Genomic DNA, 26,464 nt, shown 5'->3' on the forward strand with positions numbered 1-26,464 from the left:
GCTGGGAAAAGCTTTTTAAGAACCCTTGACAAGAAGCTAAATCTCTCCCCACAGTACCGTGATTACATTCCTCTCTTAAAACCATAAAGAATGGCTTGGGGGTCAGAATGGGACAATACAATAAATACAATTGTACTTATAAGACGAGCAGCATTGTGTTTGCCTGCCAGGAAAGGGTCCTGTAGAAATATCCTACAAAGAAATGACGATCCTGGTCCTTCGAGTCAACGTAGCGCTCCTTGAGAAGGTTCTCCAAAGCCCGCACAAATTTCATACCAACATGGCGGAATCCCTTCTATTCAAATTGATTGATGATCTCTCCCACAAGCCCCGTTTGGAGCCCACCAGGCCTGATGGTAATGAAGGTACACGCACCGTTGGTCATGTGTGCTATGGTCCGGGAGGGACTGAATGTTGTGAAGACAGTCTGGGTGATGCTAAGTGAGACCAACCCCACACACTCTAAGCCTGTGACCATCCGAGGAGACTTTTGCATCCAAGTTGGTAGGAATGGTTCTGTAGAGAGCCCAGCTTGTGGTTTCAGCCCGAGGAGCTGGTGGACTACAAGAGTTGTGCGCAGGACTGGATCTATGAGTGACAGGAAGGCCCCTGCTTTGCCACCTTCTGACCCCTGTTCTCACAGGCAGGGGACCAGCAACTCTAGGTATTTCTGGATCTTCCTTTGGCCTGGAGGGGTCTTCTGGGAGCTGTGACTCCGTGTGTAGCATTAAGTATTAGATTAAAATGTCACATCGCCTGTGGACAGGAGGAGGAGGAGAAGGAGGAGGAAGGGGAGGGGGGGAAGAGGAGGGGGGAGACTCAATTTAGAAGAGAAACTAAACTGACAAGACGGAAGTGTTTAACCACCAGGCAACAGGGAGGAGGGGTATGATGGATCCTTAGAATGACATTTCACTGCTAAAACTCTCCCTTCCTTTCCCCATCCCCTATCTCCTTTCAGTCCTACGGACAGAAGCCAGTGTCATGGGCAAGAGCTCTGTCACTGAGCTACATCCTAGCCTTGGAACCTCACTTTCTTTTAAAGGACTTTGAATGTCATTATCTTTCATTCTATCCACCACTCTGGATATCTATCTATCTATCTATCTATCTATCTATCTATCTATCTATCTATCATCCATCCATCCATCCATTTATCAAGGGTACCACACGGAGGTCAGAGGACCACTTGCAGGAGTCGATTTTTACTTTCCCTGGGATTAAAATCCCATCCCAGCTCAGATCCTAGGGCTTAAAGTCAAGTGATATAAGCCCCTGAAGTCATCTCCCCTAAGCCAGTTGAGTCTCAATATCAATTTAAATCCAGGAATTCAATTCAGGATCATGTCCCTCACTAAGATGGACTACTAGGAAACTGGAAACGGGTGAACCATCCTCTAAGAATCAACTAGGTATTATCTCTGCTGTCCAGAATGTTACAGTCTGCGAATTAATCCACTTCAGTTAGCAACATCAGTAAACATTAAAAATAGGAAAGGACAGAAAAGGATCCTGTCTGGTCTTGCATTGTGCAAGGAGAATTCTATGCTAGAACTGGGCTGGAGCACCAAGACCCAGAGGCTGGAAAATTCATGGGAGCTTCCTGGAAGAATGGATAAAACCGTCTCTCTCCCAATTCCGGAAGTATTTCTGCTGCAAACTCTCAAATTTAGCATCTAGGGATAATAAAGCTAAAAGCGGCGGAGAAGGGCACCCTCTGGCGACAACAGCAGGACACAGTAGGAGGGAAGCAGCACTAAGATGGAGTACCACCCCAAAGCAAAGCTCCCTGGGAGCTGTAGTCGAGCCAGGTTGCCTGGGTGAGTGCAGTTTCCCACCCTTAGTGATGTGGGGACCCAGAGAGATGGAGCTCTCTTTAGGAAACAGTGGGGAGCCCCCCAAAGGATTAAGGTATTCCAGCCACACCCGACTAACGCTGCAAATATGTAGGAAAGAGAGTGAAGCAAGATATTTTTAATGAGTAGCCCTGTCTAGTAGTAGATCCCTCAAAGCACCAAGTGTGGGTAGGGAGTACATCCGGCTGCAGGAAGCAGCAGCCAGCGGTCAGGAGGAGTAGTCACTGGCCACGCACCCTTCGCCAGCCTCCATTCTGCCGAAAGGCAAGTTCCTGCCGTCTGCGGTTAATGCTTTTTCACCCATCAGTAAGATGCACCAAGATGAGACTTAGAGGTAGGTGGTCGTCGCTCTTAAATGTGGGTGGACGCGATTTTTGTTTTCCTGGGCTGTCCACTAGGGGCGCGTGGTGGACTCTGGGTCCTAAGCTATATATCTATCCATCCTTTTATCCAGAACCCACCCTCAGCTCACTCAAAGGCTTTCAAAAACAGCTGTTTTTCCTTCCGGTTGTTTATTTGAGAAGGAATGCACCGGAAATTACAGAAACCTTTTTAATGCCCCACAATCTATCAACTCTGTAAGTCTATTAACATGTTAATGTGTAATGGTCTCTCCCCCTCCCCAACCTCCCTGTGTTCCTCAGGTTTGGTGTTTTAAAATGACAGCTGATGTAGGAATTCCTCTCTGTGGAGGTAGAGTGGATACAATGAATTTCTTTCTTCCCCCCCTCCCCCTCCCTCGCCCTCTCCCTGCCCCCTTCCCCCTCTCTCTCTCCCTCCCTCCCTCCCTCCCTCTTTCTTTCTTTCTTTCTTTCTTTCTTTCTTTCTTTCTTTCTTTCTTTCTTTCTTTCTTTCTTTCTAAAATATTTTCTGGATTTAAACGTTGGTAAAGGAAGAAGAGAGGTAAAGGTTAGAAGTAGGGACTGGGAATCTCAAATTAGGGTGAAGTTCAGAGATGAGGAAGGCACTATGAGGCATTTGTGTCCCCGTGAAGAGAGTATTTGGGAGTGCTGAAAGCAAGCAGTGTAAATAACATCAGGACAGCAACATCTCAGGAGGCCATGAGCCTGAATCACACTTATACTTCAGTAAAATGTTAACAAAGACTCCGAGACAGCAGAAGGACAAATTAGAACACGTTGGCACCCTGAAAAGTGTGCTATTCAAGAGTAAGGCAGTGACTGAAAAGACCGTGCAGGAGGAGATGGGACCTTCAAGATACTCTGAGCATGAAAAATACACAGGGTCATAGAACAAGGGTTAACAAACTGCCACCTGGAGGCCAGCTTGCTATTTGCTTCTATAAATGAAGTTTTATTGGATCAGGTGCTCTCTTATGCTGCAACAGCAGACTGGACTAGTTGCTCACAAAGCCAGAGAAAATATTTATTATTTGGCCCTTAACAGGGTCCAGAACATCATGATAGCCATGGTTCAAATTCCTGGGATGCTTGAAACATGAGAGCTAGTAACTACTCGTGACTGCTAAAGCATGGACACACATGGTTGTTTGCTTTGCCGTTGTTTAAAAGAGTTCAGTATTTTTCCTTTGAGTTGTACTTTAATTTAACAATGAAAACGGTTCTAGAATAAAGGGTTGTCTCTGGTCTTACATTCTTCTAGAAGAAAAGCTGTATACTTGCTGCCTTCAGTTGCTTGTGCTAGAGAACATGGTAAACTCAGTTTTTAATGCTCAGAAGAAAATGATAAATTTATGAGGATATCACCATTGTCAATCATCTGGGGATAGCTAGAGGAGACAAATGACCTTGATGGAGAGGTGCAATGACAGACTTTGTCTATGGCACTCCAGGGAACTTTGCGTGCTTCTACGAAGGTAGATGTTCACATCTCTACCCTGCTCAATTCTGAAAAAGGAACACACCGATCAAAGACAGCCTTCTGTACCTGATGTCTGAAAAGCGCAAGATGCATTTTTATAGAATCTTGATTCTGATATAAAGGGTATTTATTTACTTGTTTTGAAAAATGCTTTTGACTGATGTCTGTCCCTTAGGATTTTCAATCTTGTCCCATGGGTTTAACAAATAATCCTGCTTCCTGATAACTGAAGTCGGGTAAAGAGATTTTTGAACCTTGACAAGGAACAAAAAGATGAGCAGCAGGCTCAGATGAGAGAGAGAGATGGGCACTGCTAAGATGCAGTTTCATGGCATTTTTCTCTCTAAGATCACTCATAGATGCAGAAGGATTTGATTTGTTGACAGCTGCTGCTATTATTAGAGGACAATGTTGGCATTATTTCTTTGGCCATCCTTCCAGAAATAAAGCATGTATTGTATTCCTCAACATCCGTTTCACATTGGAAAGGCATTCTGTGTTGCAAGCCTCACAGGGCAGTGCCTGGGTTAGGACAGAAGCACAGCTGGGGCACATGTGTCAATCTGGCTAATCTCACTGCTTCCACAGAATGTCCTTCGATTTGCAGAGTGAAAAAAAAGTAGCCATTTTTACCTTTATGCTTGGAAGCAGGGAACAAGCATTTCTTAGTTTCTAACACACTGTGTTCCTTGCCCTGCTCCCCTCCCTGATGCAGCAGACCTGTAACTGCCTCTCATTCCTTTGGGTCCTTTAACATCTCCACACTCTGGTCCAGGTATGTGCTTAGCTCCATGACGGAGGTTCAGCTTTGCAGGAGATGTTGGGGGCCATAGGAGCTGCCCTGGGTTCTGGTCTAGAGACATACCAGGCTGTCCTTACTCTCCCCATTTTGTCAGCCTTACTGACTACCCTGTGGACTTTAAACGTCTGATAATCTAAGCAATGAAGCAAGAGCCTTGCAGAAACTGTTTAGGCAGCTCCTATAAGCACATGAGACAAAATTCCTTTAAGTTTCTGTTTCTCTTTCCACACTATCACACAGCAGTAATAAAGAAGTCTGGGAATTAGAAAGCTAACAATCTACTTTCATTTCTGCTGATCTGGCATTGTGGGAGTTATTCCTGTAACGCTAGACTCCTTTAAAGTATAGGAGTTTTCCCAGATGTTCATCTTACTTGCTCTCTCAGCTCCAGGGCTATCGGTTGACTTGATTTTATGCCTAGGTATGTCAGATGCTTCAAATACAGGCTGTCTGCAATGTGCAGAGATTTCATTGTGACTACGGGAAGCAGTGATGGCAGTGCAGGTCAGAGTATGAGCTTTTGACTCCATCCTGTTCATTTGTACAGTATGTTGAGCTGAAGTGGCTTTGGCTATAAAGAATTTTATAAACATGTAGGTTCTGGGCAGATTGAAATTACCCCATACTTGTAAGGTAGAAAAGGTATTTCTGGTACATTTTTAAATTATTATTTTCTGTGTATATGTTCTTTATCTTAATGTATATCTATGCATCGTGTGCATACCTAATGCCCTCAGGGGCCAGAGAAGGGTGCCAGATCCCTCAGGGGCCAGAAAAGGATGCAAGATCCCCTGGGACTGGAGCTATAGACAATTTTGAGCTGCCATGAGGGCAGTAGGAATTGAACCTAGATCCTCTGGAAGAGCAGCCAGTGGTTCTCATTGTGAAGCCATTGCTCCAGGCCCTTTAGGTACATTAAGAGGGTAGTTATTGTTGGAATTGTGTAAGTTTGGTCAGCATTTGTACCACTCTGCAACAGTGCATTGTTAAATGGTGGGGCTTTTTTTTTTTTTTTGGCTTCTTTGGTTGTTAGTTGACAGTGTAGTTCTGGACCACGAGCTTTACAGACGACAATGTCAGGACAAAGGTTGGACACACCTGTAGGCGCTTGCTCAGCTCACTTAGTGCTAATTCTAGAGCCATGGGTGAAGCAAATGACACCGTCTTATGCAAGCAAGCCCTCTATCCTGTTGGAGTCGTTGGAATCTCTTGCTAGACATCTAAAGAAGAGATAACAACCACATACATCAGAGATTAAATATAGTAGATGTAAGACATGAGATAGTTCTTGGCTCAGAGTTAGGGAGTAGCTTTTAAAAGCTTGCAAGGAGTTCAAAAGAGGTAAAGGAACTGCAACTCAGGGACGCTGAGTCAGACAACCCTAGGTAATATCGCTCACAGCAAATACACGGAAGGCTTTGGGTTTGTCTGTTTATGGGGGATTTGTTTTGAGGATAATCTATTGTCTGGAATTCCCCCAACTTATTCTCACTGGTTAGTATTCTCTCCCCCAAAAAAAGGGTGGTGCGGAGTGAATGATGAGAGGATTTATTTTGGCTTATGGTTGTACAGACTCCAGTCCACTGTTGCCTGTTACCACTGCATTTAAACTTGTGGCAAGGCAGAAATATCCCAGTGGAAGGATGTGACAGGGGGAAACTGCTCACCTGTGGCTGCCAGGAATTAAGGAAAAGTAAGAGAAGGGTCTGAGAAGAAGGATCCATCTCCAGTGGCCCATTTCCTTTAAGAATGGTTCTAGTTTCCACCAATTTGCAGAAACTCTATCAAGTTATGAGTCCATCAATTGGTTAATCTATTACATAGGTCAGAGCCTTCATGTTCCAATGACCTTTTTATTAGGTTTGAAGAAAATTCCCCAGCACTCCAAAAGGGCAGGCCCACTTGACTATGTCTATGATGACATCCTGGGCTATTCTGGGGCTAGACAGGTAGACAGGGAGACAGAAGGACTGCTGGTGGATTATTCCCATCGAGCTGTGAAGAGTGTTCTTTCTGTCAGAAAGATCCACTTTCCTATCATCCCTTACTTCTGGATGATGAGGCATCTGGTTCCCATGGACCTACCTATGGTGGACACCAAAACCACAGGGCTCTTCTAGCCTCTCCCCAGCCACCTAAATTTCCTGGTCGTTCCAGTTCAAGGCTCTCCCCAAACTCCCAGCCCCAACCTGTTTCTCTTAAGAACCAATGAGGGTTCCCCCTCCCCGCCCCACCCCCATACACCTGATTCTCTCTGCTACCCCAACCGCATCTCCTCTAGATAGCCTTGGGAGTTTGAATACAATTATTTTTCACTGGAGCTATTCAGTGTTCTCAGTGCACCCCCATTTACACCTTTAAGGACCAGCTTCACAGCTGGCAATACTGGGTGGAGGCTTTGGAGAACAAACCATGTATATGCCACAACAATGAGTTATGACGGGATTCCTGGCTGGAAGATGTAGAAAGCCTGAGGGTAGGGCTACTGACTCTTTGTTTATCCACATCAGTTGGAAACACTCCGTGGTTTGACCTTTAGCTGATATGAGTTCAATCCCACCCTTATCTCCTATCTGCCCTCTAGAAATATTTAACCTTAATTATATCATTTTCTTTCCCAAGATCAAAACTGTCCCTATCTTTCTTTGCACTTCAAGTATTATTAGAGCTTTGGAGACACGGAACACTATCTAAAATTCGGTTGGAACTCAATAAATATTGATTTGATGAATACACAATTAGTGAATTTATGGATGGATAGAGATGAATCCTCAAAGGTGGGTTAATAGACAGAAGGTAAATATGGGTGTTCTCAGCTTTTCAGAAAAATAGAAAGAAGACGGGGGGGGGAGCAGTTTTCTGTATATTAAGGGAACTATTTGAAACAGCTTCTTTTGATCATGGTCGGGTTTAGAGTTCGCTGGTGGCAGTCTAGTTTTTGTTCCTTAAAACAGAGTCTTGTCATGTAGCCTGGCTGCTCACAAACTCACAATCCTCCTGCCTTAGCCACCCCAGACTTTGGAATTGCATGTGTATGATGTATCACACCCACCCACCTGTTCTCTTTCACTCACTTATCTCCCAGGAAAACAAAACACTGCAGATTGAGCACTTTTTCTTCAGTACATAGTTGTTTTAAAGAAATAATATCCCCATCCCTGCTATCCTAATGAGGACATGTTTACCTTCTTTTTATGTTTGCTTTATAGAGCCTCTCATTCTTCTCCTCACAAGGGAGGTGAACTGGAAACAGAGTGTGACACAAATTTGAGGCACAAGAGATGCTATGCGCCCATTCTGAGTATCATCCTAGCTCTTTAAGTTTCTTTTTCCTTTGTGAATCAGACCAGACTTGGAGGGAGTGCCCTGGTGAGTGCTGCCAGAGGATTCTAGCCAGAGAGAACACTTCTTTCAGGGAGTGGCTATAGTAGAAGGTTGGTTTCAGCTTCTCTGTTCTAATGGTCTTTCCTAAGCTGAAAAAGTCACATGACTAGTCCTGTGCAGAGTTGGCCTGACTCAAAAAAGACTTGTCAAAGAATAGCTGAGATTCCAGCCATTCCCAGGTCTGTAAACAAACCTGGAGACAGAGAGACTCTTGACTTCAGAGAGCTCGGACATGGAAGCCCCTGCTAACATTGCCATCCTGGCTTCTCTCAGTTGAATCTCATATAATCCTTGTCACAGGGGTGACAGGAAGCAGAGGCAGAGAGTACAAGGACACACAGAGAGAAAATAGGTATATTTTACTTCACGGCTGGGACACTTGAAAATAGCCCTAATTGTTCAATTATAAGAGAGGCTACAAGGAATCTTTTAGGCTTTGGGAAAGCAAGAAATCTCATAAAATTTAATGAAATTTTGAAAAATGTGCTCTTAAGGTAGGATTAAAGCAATAATAATGAAAGCAAATGAAATATATATGTATACTGTGCACACATTTTATTTGTTAATATCTAATATATTATTTAACATATGGCAATTATATTGCTTTACATATAAAATACATACTTAAATGTTATATACTAATATGAGTACTTGTAATTGTAAATGATATTTAAATGAATCACTAATTTTACCTTTCTGTAAATATTTACAAACTAATCATATCAGCACATTATATAAAATTGAAATACATATTGCCTATATAAATATAAAATATGAGACTGTTTTGCCAACAAATGTTTATGCTTTATAAAAGGATGTATGAAGTACATGATCAAATGGTTTGTTAGAAATATCATGGAGATAATTTGTTTCCAGAATATGGCTACCAGTTGAAAAAAAGAAGGGTAGAAATATGCTAAACTGTATAGGTCCTGAGTTTTGTCTGGAGTCAATTTGAACTGTATTGATCATGAGTCTGCCAGTGCTCATTTGAAGCCCCTGTACTTGAATGATGACTGAGACAGGTTCTTCCCTACGATCTCCTGTGCCTGTCTGTGACACAGGTCTCTCCTTTCTTCTTACTGAGCATTTACTCCAAACCAGGTTAACTCAAAAGGTCTTGTCTAGCCCAGAGGGAGAATGAAGTAACATAAGGATGAGGAGTGTGAGAAGAGCCTGAGGCCATCAGTGACTAATGGACTTTTATCCTTGGTGGCAGGTGTTTGAAGACAGGAGAAGGGGGTTACCTATGGGGGAGGGTAACTTTAGACAGTATTCCAGAACTTTAAGCCTAAAAGATAATAACAAACTACTGATGGAGAAATCTATCCATACCCTGAGAAAGAAACAGGGAAAATATAAGCTTACAACTCACAAATTCCACTCCCCACTGCCCATCCTTACCTCACCCTCCCCTCCACTCCTGTCCCCAGCAAAGGAGCAAGATTGACAGTTTAACCTGAGTCAAGGTTAAGAACCCGGTTCTGGGTACCTAAGTGATCCAGGGTTCATAGTAGTGACAAGACAGCTTAACACTGCATTGTGGGCAATAACAGAAGCCAAGGATGGAGGAATGGTGTGACAGCTTCATTTGCTCATGGATTCAGTTATCTGAAGTCAGTTGCAATTAAAAAAAATGGTGATTAAAAAATTCTAAATATCAGCAACTCCATTTAACCATGCCCCCATGTGCTACTTTACGTCAAACAAAAAGCAAACAAACAGCCGCCATCCCGCTCTGTCCCACCCAAGACATAGATCTCCTGTGTCCGGCACAGCTAGGCACTATATACTACCATCTAGGTAATCACTGACTCAGGATCGTCAAGATGACCATCATATCTCATAGTTTGTGTTCAAATAACTGTTATTTTCCTGAAGAATATCACCATAGTGCAACAGTGCCATAAAGCACAAAAGCCATGAAGTTCCTTCTTAAAATAAAAGGAAAAATTATTATCACATGTATGTATACAAAAACATGCATATAGAGTTAAGTATGATCCAAAGTCTTTGACATCCACTCAAACCCACGGGGACCTTAAAGTATATCCCCCACAGATATACCTCTACACAATGGTGAATGAAGGAGCTGAAAACATGTAGTTTGATTTAGGTAGTCTTCCCTCCTTGGACATGCTGCGAAAGCTCTCTGAATCTGTGAAGGGTCCCCTGCATGTGTCAGCCTGGAGCAAAAAACAGGAAGAGATGAGAATGGAAACTCAGTTCAGATAGACATCATCAATCTAGATCTGACTCCCGGGAGCTGAAGGACAGGCAGTTCTTAAGACACACCACTGAATTTAAACAAACAAATAGACAAACAAAACAAAAGGAAACAAATAAATGATAGATAGATGGTTAGATAGATAGATAGATAGATAGACACAGAGAGAGAGACAGAGAGACAGAGAGAGAGATAGAGAGATAGTGAGATAGAGAGATAGAGAGATAGAGAGAGAGATAGAGAGATGATAGAGAGATGATAGAGAGATGGAGAGATAGAGAGATAGAGAGATAGAGAGATGGAGAGATAGAGAGATAGAGAGATAGAGAGATGATAGAGAGATGATAGAGAGATGGAGAGATGGAGAGATAGAGAGATAGAGAGATAGAGAGATAGAGAGAGAGAGATAGAGAGATGATAGAGAGATGATAGAGAGATGGAGAGATAGAGAGATAGAGAGATAGAGAGATAGAGAGATGGAGAGATAGAGAGATGGAGAGATGGAGAGATAGAGAGATAGATAGAGAGATAGATAGAGAGATGGAGAGATGGAGAGATGATAGAGAGATAGAGAGATAGAGAGATGGAGAGATGGAGAGATGGAGAGATAGAGAGATAGAGAGATAGTGAGATAGTGAGATAGAGAGATGGTGAGATGGAGAGATGGAGAGATGGAGAGATGGAGAGATGGAGAGATAGAGAGATAGAGAGATAGAGAGATAGAGAGATAGTGAGATAGAGAGATAGAGAGATAGAGAGATAGAGAGATGGAAAAGAACATGACTTCTCCCAGATAGGGTGGAGATGAAAGTTTATTATAGGTCTGTCTGTTTGAGAGCATAGTCAGAAGCAGGGGCATCTGGGGCAGTCCAGAGTGGACATGACCCTGAGCCATGTGAGGAGAGGGGGGAGGGGAAGAGAGAGGGGAGAGAGGGTGACCAGCTGCAGCAGTCCCAAGGCCCATAGGTACAAAGAGAGCCAGTAACCAAAATGGATGGATTATACAGAGAAGGGTAGTTAGGAGAAGGGCAGCTCAACCCCGAACAGGAGAGTTCAGGGTAAGGAGTGGGGTAAGCCAGCCAGGAGGGCACTGCAACTAGGAAGGACTAAGGGATTGCAGGGAGTCCCCACTGATCTGTTAAATAGGAACTTCAATCATCTTCCGAGATTTGAAACCTAAGAAGTACAAATTAGGAAAGGGGTTCGAGGCAGCAATCATTCTAGTCCAGGTGCACAAAAAAGCTTAAGGTGTGATTTTTTTTAACAACTCCTTTAGGCTCTGCCTAAGGGGGGTTACCTAGCAACAGCCATGTAGGAACTTGAACTTGGCTCCTTGTAAGACTGTTCAGCTTCTCTCTCTCTCTCTCTCTCTCTCTCTCTCTCTCTCTCTCTCTCTCTCTCTCTCTTTCTCTGCCTCTACTACACTCTTAACTCCCTTCCCCATCACCTGAATAAACTATCCTATACTATACAGGTTTGTGGCTTGTCCCTCAGGAGGAAGGAATTCCTCAGCATGGGCCTGAGGAGGTACCCCCTTCCCTGATACCTGACTACACATGCCCCACACACATTCCTTCTCTCCTTATCTTTTTATAAAACACAACAAATGGCCCTATCGGGTGTGGTTATCACATACAACAAATTTCTTGCTCCCTCCAAAGACCTGAACAAAATTTCTCTTTCTTATCAGCTAGTGAATATATTATATAATATCAATTAGTGTTAACAGCTGGTCTTCTGACATCATCTGTATCAAGCAGCCATTTTTAGATCTCTACTTCTCTGGTGTTACACTTCTGAACCTCCCTCTAGTTGTATTTCTCTCCCTTTAAACTTGCTTGCTCATAGTTCCTCCAAAACATTCAATTCTGGATGAGTTCACAAACAGGAAGTCCAAGGCTCCTTCAGGCATCTTTTTCCTTCAACAGGAAGCCAATGAGGCTGAAAGTTGACTTTGTTTTTCTTTTGGCAAGATAATTTTCTACTACATATTGGAAATGCATGTGTAGTCACCCTTTATCAACAGCTCCATGTTTCCTTCTCTTCAGAATCTACAGTCAGCTTGGGTAGATTTCTGAGCAGCAAATCTGCCTCAGGCAGAACAGTGGAAGAGAACAGGGCAGCTGCCAGCCTGGGACCACTAGGTAAAACCTACATTGCTGTTTTTCTTGAATTAATTCTTTTTTTTTTTTTGAAATTGGATCTAGTATGTTTGGAAAGCTCAATTTTTTTCAAAAGTGCTAGATTTTGATATCTGCTTAAAAGACTGAGTTCAACCAGGGACCAGGCTGCCTGTCACAGCTCACCACCCAACACTCACACATGCACATGCGCGCACGCGCACACACACACACACACACTTACACCCAAAACCATGTATATGTACACACTAACATATACTCCTGCAGTGGGACAACTGCTATCCACAGAGTATCTTCTTCAGGGAGGCTCTTACTCTTCAATCTTCTCTATTAGTTGTTTTGAGCTCAGGCAGATGAACAGGGGTACTCTTTCCTACTAAAAGTTAACTACATAGACTTTAATCAAGTGTAAAATTGGCCCGGCTAACAATGCCGAGACTAATGTTTGCATCAGTAACTGGAAACTGTTCCCTAGTCATGTTGACATATCAAAAGACCAATATAAGTTGGGCATGTTGGCTCATGTCTGTGATTCTAGCTCTCTAGATGCTAAGGCAGAAGGATTGTGAGTCCAATATTTAACTTGTATTATACAGTGAGTTCCTGACCACCCTTGACTACAAAGCAGGACACACACACACACACACACACACACACACACACACACCCCTGACATACACATCCTTGACTGAATATTTGATCTACACATTCATAAGATCCAAATTTTTATGCCAAAAGCTCCCCTCTGTCTTACCACCATGCCCTATGAGGCCCCCATTGCACATCCTCCAGGCATACTCTTGTGAAAGTCTCTCATTTGTCACATCCTTAATGCTACTGAGTTTTTAGAAAACACGTCACTACATCGTTTTAAGTAGCATTAAAACATTATCTGTTCATTAGGCATTTCTTACATTATTATGAGTTGTAAGATTTTAAACTACCTGTTCACATGATTTTCTTAACTAGTACAGCTTTTTAAAAATATATATTTATTTATTCTTTGTATGTGAGTATACTCTCCCTCTCTTCAGACACATCGGAAGAGGGCACTTGATCCCATTACAGATGGCTGTAAGCCATCATGTGGTTGCTGGGAACTGAACTCAGGACCTCTGGAAGAGCAGAGCAGTCAGTGCTCTTATCCACTGAACCATCTCTCCAGTCCACATAGCCTTTAGCTGTCCAAATGATCTTTGTCATGTTTACTGTAATTATTTAGCTTCTGGATTATAATTTCCCCTTCAGTGTCATAACCTTATCAAATCTCATTCACTTAGTTAAGGGCTATATTCCAAACTAAGTTACACTGGTGTCAAGCAGGCCCAAAGGAAACTCTAATTGTCTAAAATCCAAAAGGCAGTTCATGTATCAAGAAATGCACAGAACCTAGACTATAGAAGGATTTCTGGTGGTTAGAGAAAAGGCAAAATTGCTCAGAAACTTGTGAACCAGTTCAACTCCCATCTGTCAAAAAGAGTCATTTCCCTTACCTCTGGCTATCCATGGCACCTGTCTGACTACCAAAACCCATGCTGGCCTCTGAGCTCTAGCAGCCTCACAAGCGCCTGCTATATATTTCAAAGTCTGTGCTAACATCTTGACCACTCTCACCTCTTCTTCTGCCTTAAACTCCTTCCAGCTTATGGGCTACCCTCAAGTCAGCTACTTATCCTTCTTATAACCTGGCTGTTCCTACTATTTTCTGCTCTTGTTTTTCTCACTATACTCATCTATCTATCATCTATCTATCTATCTATCTATCTATCTATCTATCTATCTATCTATCTATCTATCTATCTATCTATTACCTACCTGTCTGTCTATCTATCATCCACCTATCATTTACCTGTGTGTCTGTTTATCTATCATCCATCTATCATCTACCTGTTTATCATATATATATTATCTATCTATATCTACCTGCCTATCATGGCTATTATCTATCATCAATCAATCAATCTACCTATGATCCATCTGTCTTTCACCTGTGCCTATCATCTATTATCCATCTGTCTATCATCTATCTCTCTATCTCTATCTATCTATCTATCTATCTATCTATCTATCTATCTATCTCTCTCTCTCTCTCTCTCTATCTATCTATCTATCTTATATCTATTATCTATCATTTATCTATTATTTATAATCTATTATATATCTATTATATATCAATCAATCTACCTATTATCCATCTGTCTTTCATCTTTTCTATCATAGATCTATTATATCTATCTATCTATCTATCTATCTATCTATCTATCTATCTATCTATCTATCTTGCTGTCCACTTACTCCTGTCTCTTGCCTCTCTTACTGTGCTATATCTCACCAACTCCACTATTCTCTCCCATCTTCCCATTTCCCTAATGCTAACCATAGGAAATTTACTTTTTTCACTCTCTGCTCTAGATTCTTCAAGATTCTCTCTCTCTCCCTCTCTCCCTCTCTCCCTCTCCCTCTCCCTCTCCCCCTCCCTCCCTCCCTCCCTCTCTCTCTCCCTCTCTCTCTCTCTCTCTCTCTCTCTCTCTCTCTCTCTCTCTCTCTCTCTCTCTCTCTCTCTCTCCTATAGTAAAAACCTTAAGCATGTCATGGAGCTGTCACATCAGCAGTTTCTTTATTACACATCCTTGCATCCAAGAGGAACTAAACAGTCAATATGTGACTTTTCTGGAGAAAAGAGGGACATAATTCAGTCCATAACAGTCCTGCGTATTGGCTTGTTTCCTGGTACATTGTAGAATCCATGAAGTCAGAGACATTGTGAACTGATTGATACATTGCACGTATGTAGAAAGCAAATGCGAGGTACCTAGCACACTGTACTCATTTATTGACTATATGAATGGATAATGAATGAATGAATGAATGAATGAGTAAAACAAATACTCTTAGTGTTCTATGAAGAACAGGGGGCAATTTCCCCAATATAAATTTTATTTCTAAGTTTCTCTTCTGCTTAGGGCTATATAGAAAAGTCTTTTAGTTGTGTCAAATTCCCAGTCAAAGACGGCCCAACTGCAATCTCAAAATTTATTGTTAAAGAGTTTCTTAGTGGGCTTGAGAAATGGCTCAGTGGTTAAGAGTGCTTTCTTCCTGTAATTGCAGAGGATCAGAGTTTTGTTTCTAGCACCCACATTGGGAGTACAATCAATTATAATGTGATTCCAGGGGAGCCAATGCTTTTTTTTTTCTGGCGTTCACTGGCACCCATACATAAGAACACATACTCAAAATATACATAATTATTTTAATCTCAAAAAAGAAATTTCTTAGTCTCCCTCTCTTTATATTGGAATGTCATGGACTAGATAACACATAATGTATAGAAACTTATTTCCTCACAGTTCAGAAGGCTGGAATGTAGGAGATGGAGGAGTACATCCCTTCAAGAGCATTCCTGCTGAACAAACTCAAGGTGAAAGAGCAAAGAGATTGAAAGAGGTAGAGAGAGAGAGAGAGAGAGAGAGAGAGAGAGAGAGAGAGAGAGAGAGAGAGAAGCAACTACTATACTAGCAAATCTGCTTCCATGAAAACAGTATTAATCCCATTTCATTTCTTCTGGGTCATTGGACTCTATGCCTCAACACCCCACCTCCCGCCAGGCACTGGATACCGTGGAAGAGCTGAGAACAGAATGGGGCTGGGGGCAGCACTGGGCCCCGGGGCCAAAGGGAGGAGAGGATGGGGGAAAAGGGGCACTGGATGGTTCCCAAATGGGCCAGAGTCTTTGGTCAGGTCCTTGACAGGAGCATAGTATGGCCTTCCGGCAGGAGGTTAAACATTGCTCCTTAGGAGAAAGCCTATTCCATCGTTCAAGCACAGCGGGCCTTGATGATCAGAGTCTATGGTTTTAGAGCTTTATTGTAGAAAGGCAGGGAGAAAGGAGAGAAGGCAGAAAGAGAGAAGGCGGCCATGGCCATGTGGAGAGAGGGGGAGAGGGAACGAGAGAAGGAGGGCTAGAGAGTAAGAAAGGTGAGGACCTAAAGAGAGAGAGGAGGGGCCGAGGAGCCCTTCTTATAGTGGGCTGAGCTATCTTACAGTTGCCAGGTAACTGTGTGGTGGAGCATACCTGGTTATAGTCAGGTAACTGTGGGGGTGGAGTCTAGCCAGAATGTCAGAAGCTTAGGACATTGTCTGCATGACTGATAGTCACAGAATTATAGAGTTAGGGGCTCTGAGATTTCAGGTTCCTGATTCTGGGACCAGGACTCACCTTTCCATCTCTTGTAGAGTTTTCTACTGGGTCACTGGAACAAGCCCCATTCAACCAAAATAGGCTGCCTATCACAGTCCCGCAACCATCTTAAAGGGAGAAAAGATTTACCTTGGCTCCTGGTATTAAACAGTAACTCACTATAGCAAACAAATTACAGTGGAGAGAACAGGGCAGAGGAAGCTCTTGTCATTTCATGACCAGGAAGTAAAGAATGAGACAGGAAGAGTCTACTATCCCCAAAACCCCTTTTAAAGGCATGCCAACAATGACCTAATTTCTTTCCATTGGACTCACTAGCACCAACATCTGGCAACCAAGTCTTTGAGACATAGCCCCGAAGTGAAAACTTCCAAACTTTTCTTTGGAAAGTTGGTTGGATGGTGTTTTGCTGGGGCCGAAATGTGAAGGAAAGACATTTCACTACAGTGGGCACAGATATGAAAGGCTAAGACAGACATGTGGAGGACACTGAAACAGATACAGGATAGAGGATGTTCTGCTAAAGCAAGCACACGGAAGGGCATGTGATGAAGGATTCTTTGCTAACAACACCCGTGTATTGGTTTACCTTACTTTGTGTAGTTGAGCTCCATTTGTCAGGATTCTGTGGGCTTGGGCTGACTGAATGTACATGCTAAGGTACATGGAGGACACATGATGTTTGGAGGGTATAAATAGGACTCTACAGAGTTACGGAGCTTCTCCTGGAATTCCTCCTAGTCCCTCCTGCTGACTTGACCCAAGACAGAGGCCTGGTTGTCTCTGCTATGTCAATGCTGTTGCTATCTGGACTGTACTGAACTGTACTGCTGATGTATCTGTGAAGTGTTTTCGAGTCCATCGAACTGCCACTGCTGACCTCTGAACTAAACTGCCAATTTCCAGACAACACGGATGTGAGTTGCTCCAAAGAACCTTTTCTAAACAGGTCTACTTCGCCTGAATCCTTTCTTTCCCACTACCTCTGGTGGATGGTGGGCTACAAGGGAGGTTAAAACATTTAAGAATTGTCATTCAAAATAGGATTTGAAAAAAAATTATAGTTCCATGGCCCCTTTGGAAGAGAACTTACCCACTCACATGTGTATAACAAATGCTTTTCCCACTGAGCATCTTCCCAGTCCCCATTTTAGCACTTTTATACACATAAATACATTTTAATAAATATATTTAAATCAAATATAAAAACTTGTAAACAGAACCAGAAACTTGGCATTATAGGCTGAATTAAAATGTGGTTTCTAACTGCGATCAGTGTAACTAATATAATGTAACTAAAAGTAAATGAGTTAAACTATGAATGTGCTTCTACAATAGTCAGAAAAGCCCACAATAACTAAGAAACTAAGTAACATACCTCAGCGTCCTCAGTTGCTCTGGAGACTACTGTCCTATATCATGTCCTTATGTTAAAGATGTCAGGAATTGGGTAGTTACCTTTTGGCTTTTGGGTCTGTATGTTCCGTAATTCTTTTGTCTTCAAGAATATTATGCTGGTCAGAGGTTTCCAACGCGTTTACAACATGGGATGTGTCAATTCGGCTGCCTTGTATCTCCAGAGATTGGATAGTCCCACAAGGTCCATCAGTAGAGAGGCCAGGGAACCAGTGGCTGTTCAGGCCAAATAGCTCGATGCCTGAGAACAGGAAGGATCAATGGTGGCATCCCATTCCAGGGCTGAGGCCTAGAAAGCCCCTGAAGAGTTCCTGGTTGGAATTAGTGTTCAAAGGTTGAAGAACAGGAGTTCATGGGTGAGGGCAGCATTCCAAATGCTCAAGTGGTCAAGTAGGGTTGGTCATAGGCACTCATGCTAGCTCCCCCTTCTGCCATGTTTCAGCTTCATCTTATTGGACAGTACTGCTTACATTGAGATTAGGCCTTCTCTGTTTTATTTGTCTTCACATTTCCCAGTGTTTCTGGAAACATTTCCCCAGACACAGGTAGTGTGTTTTACTGAGCCAAGCAGACTGGCAAGATTAGCCAACACAAGCATAAATAAGGAAAGGGCGAGGCCTACAATGACAGCTGCTGCACATCTGGATATGCACGTGGTGACTAATAAGCTGCCCCACATGTGAATCCCAAGGGAGTCAGGAATATCTAGAATGCCTTAAGGGTTCAGGGTTATTTGCCTCAGAACTGTTAGTAATTATGACAAGTCATGAAGGATCAGAGAATTTCCAACTCTGGAAAAAGCAAGCATCCACAGTTTGCCCCTTGGGTCTCCGGTTAATGATTCTCCTTACTAATTATATTGGTTACTAAGTTAAAGCATAATTCTACAGCATCTCCTCCTGGACCCACTTAATCCTCCTCCCATCACCATGATCAGGCAACAGTGTTGTTCTCAGTTCAAAACAGGAAACGCTAAAGCTGGGGCAGAGGGTAATCTCCCCTGGAAATCGGCATAGAAAGGCAGATAGATAAACACCAAAGCTCTGACTTGGAGCTCTGAGTCCATTCTTTCAACATCTGCACTGGGAGTCATGCAGTGTGCACTTAACCTTGAAGGAAAGGAGTTCCAGTTGAGCAGATAAAACAGACACAAACCCCTGCACTGGGAAACAGAAACTCTCCCTTCCCTGGATTCCTAATGGATCCTGAGGATAGAGGATAAGCTATGTTGGTCATGATGCAGTAGAATTCAGGGTGTGTGTGTGTGTGTGTGTGTGTGTGTGTGTGTGTGTGTGTGTGTGTGTGTTTGTAAAGATTCCCTTCTTCACATAGCAGATCAAAGACATCAGCCTGACCCTGAAAGGCTTGGCTCTTTTTCACCCTTTTCTCCATAAAAAGTGACATCAGTTTTACTTTCTGGTTTCAATTTCTCTTCTTTGGGGTCAGGTGCTGCACAGAAGCAGGAAAAGAAACCAGCCGCTCCTATATATAGGTCTGGAGCACTTCATTAGAAGGCAGAGGAAGAGGTTGCCTGGAGTGTGGCTGCAGCCCTGCTTTGAGCGCTCTGACACAGCAGACAGTTACACAGCAGTCATGAGGTAAGTCCTTCCTTTTTCTGCTGATGTGGGAATTGTAGTCAGCCTTAATGACAGATGCAAATCCTAAACAGCCACCGTCCCAAGAGAAGCCAGTCCTCTGTGTTTGTGTATTACCTTTTTATACCTCTGTCTCTATAGCTATAAATAAGTCAGAAAGCTGCTCTGTTGTTTCCTCCAGAATGCCCAGATCTGTTGCTCACCTGGCCACTGAGAGCTGAAGTCAGAAAGAGTTATCTGATCTAGCAGGAGCTTCTTGTAAAGATGTGCCAGGGGGAAATGCTCTTGGTAATTCTCTCTCTCTCTCTCTCTCTCTCTCTCTCTCTCTCAAGATTAAATTGAGGGTATCTAATAAGAATATTATTTAAAAGAAGTATTCCCCTTTCAGGTTTCTTTGTTGTTAAAGTTGTATTTAGACTACTAACCCTGCTAATCTGATTTTTACATGTAATTGCCGAATTAATCTCAGAATTGCAATAGTGTTGCTAACTAAACAGAGCACAGGAAAAAAAACTAGCTCATATAATGTGGTGAGGAGATATCTGGAGGATCCGTGCCAAAGTGTTCCTTGAGAAGTTATGTCATACATCAGATCTGGTGTGAAGGGAGTTTATTTGAGGGAAGGGAGGGGAGAACCTGGAGAAGGTGTAGAGGCAGACAGACAGAAGCAGAGCCATGAGGGCAGAGAAGGGGGACAGAGAACAAAGAAAGGGAGAGAGGGAGAGAGGGAGAGAGGAAGGGAGAGAGAGGAAAGACAGAGAGAGAGAGAGAGAGAGAGAGAGAGAGAGAGAGAGAGAAGGAACATGTGGGAACAGAGAGTGATAGAGTGGCAGAAGCAATCCTTTTATACTCAGCACACACACCTGGAACATCTGGTGGCAGCAGATGATAGCAGAAGCCATTGCTAGGTCCCTGGAGAGCCCAGTGGAATTAAGTGCCTGTAACGGAATAACTGCCTTTCAGGTCTGTTTTCTGTGTAGTAACCCTAACTCTGGCCTAACCAAAGCATTGATGGCTGCAAGGCATAACATCAAAATTTAAATACAGGGGTTGAGTATAGTCAATACAGTTCAAATGTAATCCCTGTCACTTGGCATGGCTTTCTGGTTATGAGCCTTACAAGTCAGAAAGTGTTATACTAGAATCCACAGCTGGTGCTGACCTTACACAGCACAGAAAGGATATGCGAGACTCCACAGGGTTCCAGAGGCTTCGGTGCTGGCTTAGTTTGTTTTCTGCTTATTTGTTTATCTAGTTAAGGATAAGACTGAAGGGAATTTTACAGGATGGAAAAATCTTTAAGAGTCACATGGTACCTGAAAAAAGTTCTCCCCCTAAAGAAAAAGAGCTAGATGCCTAGAAGCCTCCCCTCTAGCCATACTTCCTATCCCAGGTTTAAAATATAAACCTAAGAGAGAAGAATAAAATTAAAAGGGAAATTAAAAGAAAAATGTAAAAGGATTAGTTCATTACCTATGTGAGAAATCATCAGTGTAAGAAGTACAAACAAAGGAGGGTATGGAGACTACAGTGCATCCAGAAATAAAAGTTAGTGGCTTTGCTAACATATAGAATATAATTAATAGGTGGAATATTCCAAAGATGATAAAATGAGCAAAATAAAAAAATCAAGGATGATTAAAAGTAAGACACAAGCAGTTAAAATGAGCAGATACCCAAGAGTACTTTAATCTTATTACAGTGATATTTACTCATCCATGATTTCTTTGCAAAAATATTTTTTTTCTCACAAAAGCAGGGAAATGGCATCAGCCTCGATGTTCAACAACTGATGAATGAGTTATAAATGTGTGGTACATACAATGGAATTTTACCTCTCCCAGGAGGTGCTATATAATTGGTTACTCAACAAAATGTTCAGCCCTAAAAACAAATGCACACAGAAGGTGAAGTTCACAGATTATATTTATAGGTTTGTGTGAATAAAAAAGTTACTCAAAGAAAAAGTGGCTATTAATTTGAGGGTGAGGAAGAATAGGAGGAGTTGGAGGGGGAGACAAATGAGAAACTGGAGGGGAAAGAGGATAGAGACTCAATTATAAATGCATTTTTAAAATAAAAAAAATGAAATTATGCAATTTGCAGTAAAATGGATGGAACTAGAAAAATATATTAAGTAAGAAAATCTAGACTCAGAGAGAGAACAACATGTTCTCTCTCAAACGTAAATCTTAGCTCTACATATATGTATTTGTGCGAATGTGTGTAAGATGTCATGAAAGTAGAAATGGGATCAGGAGAAGACAGAAAAGAGGCATTAAGAGAGAGGGGGAGAGGAGGGGACTAGAGCATGTGTAACATAAAGTCAAAGTGGGAATACTGGATGTGCGAGGTTCAAGGGAGCCCAAAGGCCCTCCAAAGCAAAGAGAAGAGCTAACTCACAGAAGCAGTCTTGCAAGGAAACCCAACCTCCACCTAGGGCTGACTCTCCACGTTCTGAAAATCCTACTGCCTATAATGAGCAAACCCCCACTTCCCCATGTAGTAATTCAGACATGTCAAACACTGAAAGAAAGGGAAGGAGACCATGTTCTTTGGTCAGGGTTAGATTAACATCATTTAGAGGGAGAAGAAGATTCCCTGTGATCTCACTCCTTGCCAGGCAAACAGGTGATGTGTCCCCATATTGACTGTCTTTCTTTCTGTCTGTCTGTCTCACAGTACAGCGAGTAAGGAGTCACTGGAGAGCAATCTGCGACAGCTAAAATGCCATTTCACCTGGAACCTGATAGCAGAAGATGAGTCCTTGGATGAGTTTGAGGACAGGGTGTTTAACAAGGATGAGTTTCAGAACAGTGAGTTTAAAGCCACCATGTGCAACATACTGGCCTATGTAAAGCACTGCAGAGGTCTAAATGAGGCAGCACTGCAATGCTTAGGGGAAGCTGAGGGCTTCATCCAGCAACAGCATCCTGACCAAGTCGAAATCAGAAGTCTGGTCACCTGGGGAAACTATGCTTGGGTCTACTATCACATGGGCCAGTTCTCAAAAGCTCAGGCTTATCTGGATAAAGTGGAACAGGTCTGCAAGAAGTTTTCCAGTCCCTACAGGATTGAGAATCCTGCTCTTGACTGTGAGGAGGGGTGGGCCCGATTAAAGTGTACCAAGAACCAAAACGAGAGAGTGAAGGTGTGTTTCCAGAAGGCTTTGGAAAAGGACCCGAAGAACCCAGAATTCACCTCTGGATGGGCCATTGCGAACTACCGTCTGGATGACTGGCCAGCAAGGAATGACTATATTGACTCTCTGGAGCAAGCCATTCAACTGTCTCCTGACAACACTTATGTTAAAGTCCTCTTGGCACTGAAGCTTGACGCAGAACATAAAAACCAAGCAAAGGCGCTGGTTGAAGAAGCCTTAAAGAAAGACCCAAGTGCAATAGATACACTCCTCAGTGCAGCCAGGTTTTATTGCAAGGTATATGAAACAGACAGAGCTATACAGTTGCTTAGAAAGGCTTTGGAAAAGCTACCAAACAACGCTTATGTGCATTACTATATTGGGTGCTGTTATAGGTCAAAAGTCCATCATATGTTGAACAGAAGGGAAATGGTGTTTAATGGGGATCGGAAGAAGTTAGAGGAAGTAATACAACTAGCAGTGAATCACTTACGGAAAGCAGAGGAAATCAAGGAGATGCTTGAATATTCCTGTAGCTTCCTTGCTGATCTTTATGCCATAGCAAAGAAGTATGACGAAGCCGATTACTACTTCCAGAAAGAATTGAGCAAGGATCTCCCTCCTGGCCCTAAACAGTTACTCCACCTTCGGTATGGCAACTTTCAGTTTTTCCAAATGAAGCGTGAAGACAAGGCTATCTACCATTATATGGAGGGTGTGAAAATAAAGAAGAAAACACTGCCTAAAGAAAAGATGAGAAAGAAACTTCAAAGAATTGCCCTAAGGCGGCTTCATGAAGATGAGTCTGATTCTGAGGCCTTGCACATCTTGGCATTTCTTCGGGAGAATGAAGAAGGTCAGCAAGCTGATAAAGACTCTGAGAGGGGAGTGGACTCTGCAAACCAGGTACCTCCAGCATCTTTGGATGAAGCAGGTGCTGAATACTAGTGATGTGGTACCCGGCTTACTGCTGGAATGAAAAGGAAAACCCTTACCAAGCTGCCATTCAAAATACTTAACCGCTTCCTGGACCAAGAATGGGCTATCATACTGACTATAGTATTTGTCAGGAGTTTGGGGAACCCTGCTATCAGATTCTAGCACCTGAGTTTCTGGATCGTGGGATGGTCTGGGAGAGGGACCAGATGAGGGGATAGATACAGGATCTTGGCAAACAGCCTAGAGCTCTTTCAATTTTTTTTTGGAAAAATGGTTTCCACAGTAGTAATTCTTTAATCCCTCCCCCTTCCCCCCCCCCACCCCGTGGAGGATTGTCTTGGGCTTGTTTCAGTATTTGTATAAAGCAGCCAAATTCCTTACGTGGGTGAGTGTTCCATCCTTGAATTATTTTAGATATTGCACAGCCTTTTCTTCATAGATAATAGTGTCCATCAAAAAGCTGAGGAGTCAGAGACTGTGGCTCAGGACTGTAATCCTAGCACTTGGAATCTGAGACAGGAGGATTACAGTGAACTTGAGGTCAGCCTGAGCATGACCTGGAAGGGATGGTGGGAGGTGAGAATTATACGTGTTAATATTTAATGATTATGTACATTACCTTGTTAGTTTGGGTGAGTATATGTCTATATAACCATTACTATCACACAGATATAAAAACACAGAAGGGAGAGGTTTTGCTTTATTGAATAACTTTAAGACTTACCAAATAATGTTCAATATTAATTGAGCTCAAAATAGAAATTCAATAGTGAGTCCCAGGTCTAAAAACAAACAACAAAAGTTGTGGGACCAAGCCATTCCTCCAATTTACTAGCCAGTTCTCAATCTATGGTGTCCCCCACACATGAGTTCAACTGTTCCATTAGCTCAGATGGCAGCAGGATTCGAAAAAGTGAGAACAGGGTAAGTCAGAAGGCTCACATCTGTGCAAAGCAGTAGACTCAGGCAGCCACACCAGACTTCCGGGAGTCGCATGGGAAGATGTCTCCCTACTCTGCCCTCCTAGGACTATATAGTTGTAGGAAAAGAAGGGGGACTCTGTCTACCATCATGACAATTCATATAAACATTGATTTCAAGAGTGTGGAAACCTCAGTGGGGACGAAGGGATTGCTGATTTATACTCGATGATTATAAACTCATGAGGAAAAAGTTTATAGTCACTGTTAGGAAGATTTCTCTGTCAAATAAATAGTTTATTCAGAAATGCTATAATGAACCCATATTGCAGATGCCAGAAAGGCAGCTGCCTAGAATATCTTGGATTGATGCTTGGGTCAATGGACTTTGAAAATGTCATGGATACTAGAGTTGAGTTGTTTTATTCGATGTGAAATGTGTCACACCAAGGGATATAAATAATTTCTATAACTCTGAACAAAAAAAACTACAGAAACACCACAAACTTGATAATTGCCATTTCCTAGGTAGATCTGGAAGGGCCTAAATGTTAAGGTTGGTGTGAATTGACAGAGTCAAGTGGCCCAGTATGAGACTGTCAGCCACACACTGGGATACAAAAATGTTTCTCTACTGGGTTCAGCTTGTCTCTATGTATATATGAACATTTTATTCAGCAATTAAAACATCCATGATTCATAGATTATTAAAACTTAACATTTTAACAGCTGTAACAGTGTTTCATAATTTAAAAATGAAAATGTTCTCTATGCATTAAATCCATCGATATTCACCATTTGAATTTCTGGAAAAATAATAAACTTTGTTTATAAGCAACACATAATGTAACATTAAGCTATACTCTGGTTCATCTGAACTTTACTGTACCTTCGTTTTTTTTTTTTTAGACTCAAGTATTGATAATAAAGAGTAGCATTACCTGTCTGTTCTTTTTATATTAGATGTCTGATATCATGCCTCTGGTGCACAGGGACACATATTGTCTTGACTTTGGTCCTAGTTTGCTTTCCTGTTGCTCTGATGAAATACAGACCAACGCAACTTGAGAAGTAATGGGTTTATTTTGTTTATAGGTTACAGTCCATTGTTGAGGGAAACCAAGGCAGGAACCAATCTGAGACTATGGAAGGATTTTAGGGCATAGTTTGACCACATCTTTCAGAGAATGGCATTTCCCTCCCTAAGAATAGATGAGGATGTAACAAGTTTATGAAAGGAACATGAAAACATCTCCAGATGACTTTTTTCAAAAGGGAATCCAGAGTACCAGCAAAGGGACACAGAAATGACTTCGGTCTTCCTCAATTTCTAGAGAATAATTAGATCAAATGATGGTCCCAGATGTTTTTCTGAAGTAAAACAGCATAGTTGTGCTTTTTATAACCTTGAACATGCTGGCCTGTGAATAAAGCCTCTGGTCTCAGTGATTAAATGCAAACCTGTAACTCCATTATCAAAGGAGCTGGACCAATATAAATGAGCCAGTGTGTGCAGTTGGCCCTGTGTGCTCTCCTGCTGTGAATCCCTTGGTCTCCCATTTCACTCCTTTATCATCAATCAGGAGACCTGATTTGGTCACATCTCTCATGTATTCTCCAAAAGTGATAAGTTCCCAGACTCCTCCCTTATGTGCTAACAAGGAACCCTGTCGAAATCATGTGTCCTTAGCTGTTTCTCTTGATCCAAACACTTCACATCAACACTGTGTGACCACAAAACTGCTTCTGTATGCCTCTCAAGTCCCTGCCTTGGGTTGGCATTCCATGAGTACCAGTCCCAGCCAGTTATTCTCAGGAGTGTCTGTGTGAATAAAGAAGAGAGGAGAATTTCTCTCATCTCCAGCTTGCTTTCAAATAGAAACTTTTCTCAGTAAAAAGTCCTCCAGTATCTGCCATCTTTCTCCATCAAGCTCAGAGCTAGTCCCTGAACAGCAGGCTGAGTCATGATTGCTGTTATATCCCCCCTGCACCCCACCCATCC

At 42.4% G+C, this 26,464-nt stretch overlaps 1 protein-coding gene and 1 pseudogene across 3 annotated transcripts; both read left to right on the plus strand.

Moving 5' to 3' along the window:
• The first annotated feature begins 202 nt into the window (after positions 1–202).
• Positions 203–15,619, plus strand: LOC110286027 (annotated as a pseudogene).
• On the plus strand, positions 1,819–25,419 carry Ifit2 (interferon induced protein with tetratricopeptide repeats 2). 3 transcript variants are annotated; one of them, XM_021152297.2, is made up of 3 exons: positions 1,819–2,190; positions 19,313–19,464; positions 22,144–25,419. In XM_021152297.2, exons 2-3 carry the CDS (start codon positions 19,460–19,462, stop codon positions 23,549–23,551), a joined length of 1,413 nt encoding a protein of 470 aa, XP_021007956.1. In that variant the 5' UTR covers positions 1,819–2,190; positions 19,313–19,459; the 3' UTR covers positions 23,552–25,419. The 3 variants fall into 3 exon arrangements, with proteins under 3 accessions (XP_021007956.1, XP_029328681.1, XP_029328682.1); XM_029472821.1 differs by lacking the exon at positions 1,819–2,190 and adding an exon at positions 15,599–15,670; XM_029472822.1 differs by lacking the exon at positions 1,819–2,190 and adding an exon at positions 17,323–17,367.
• Positions 25,420–26,464: the final 1,045 nt, after the last annotated feature.

The sequence above is a fragment of the Mus caroli genome, chromosome 19 (genome assembly GCF_900094665.2).
Source record: "Mus caroli chromosome 19, CAROLI_EIJ_v1.1, whole genome shotgun sequence".
Classification (NCBI taxonomy): domain Eukaryota; kingdom Metazoa; phylum Chordata; class Mammalia; order Rodentia; family Muridae; genus Mus; species Mus caroli.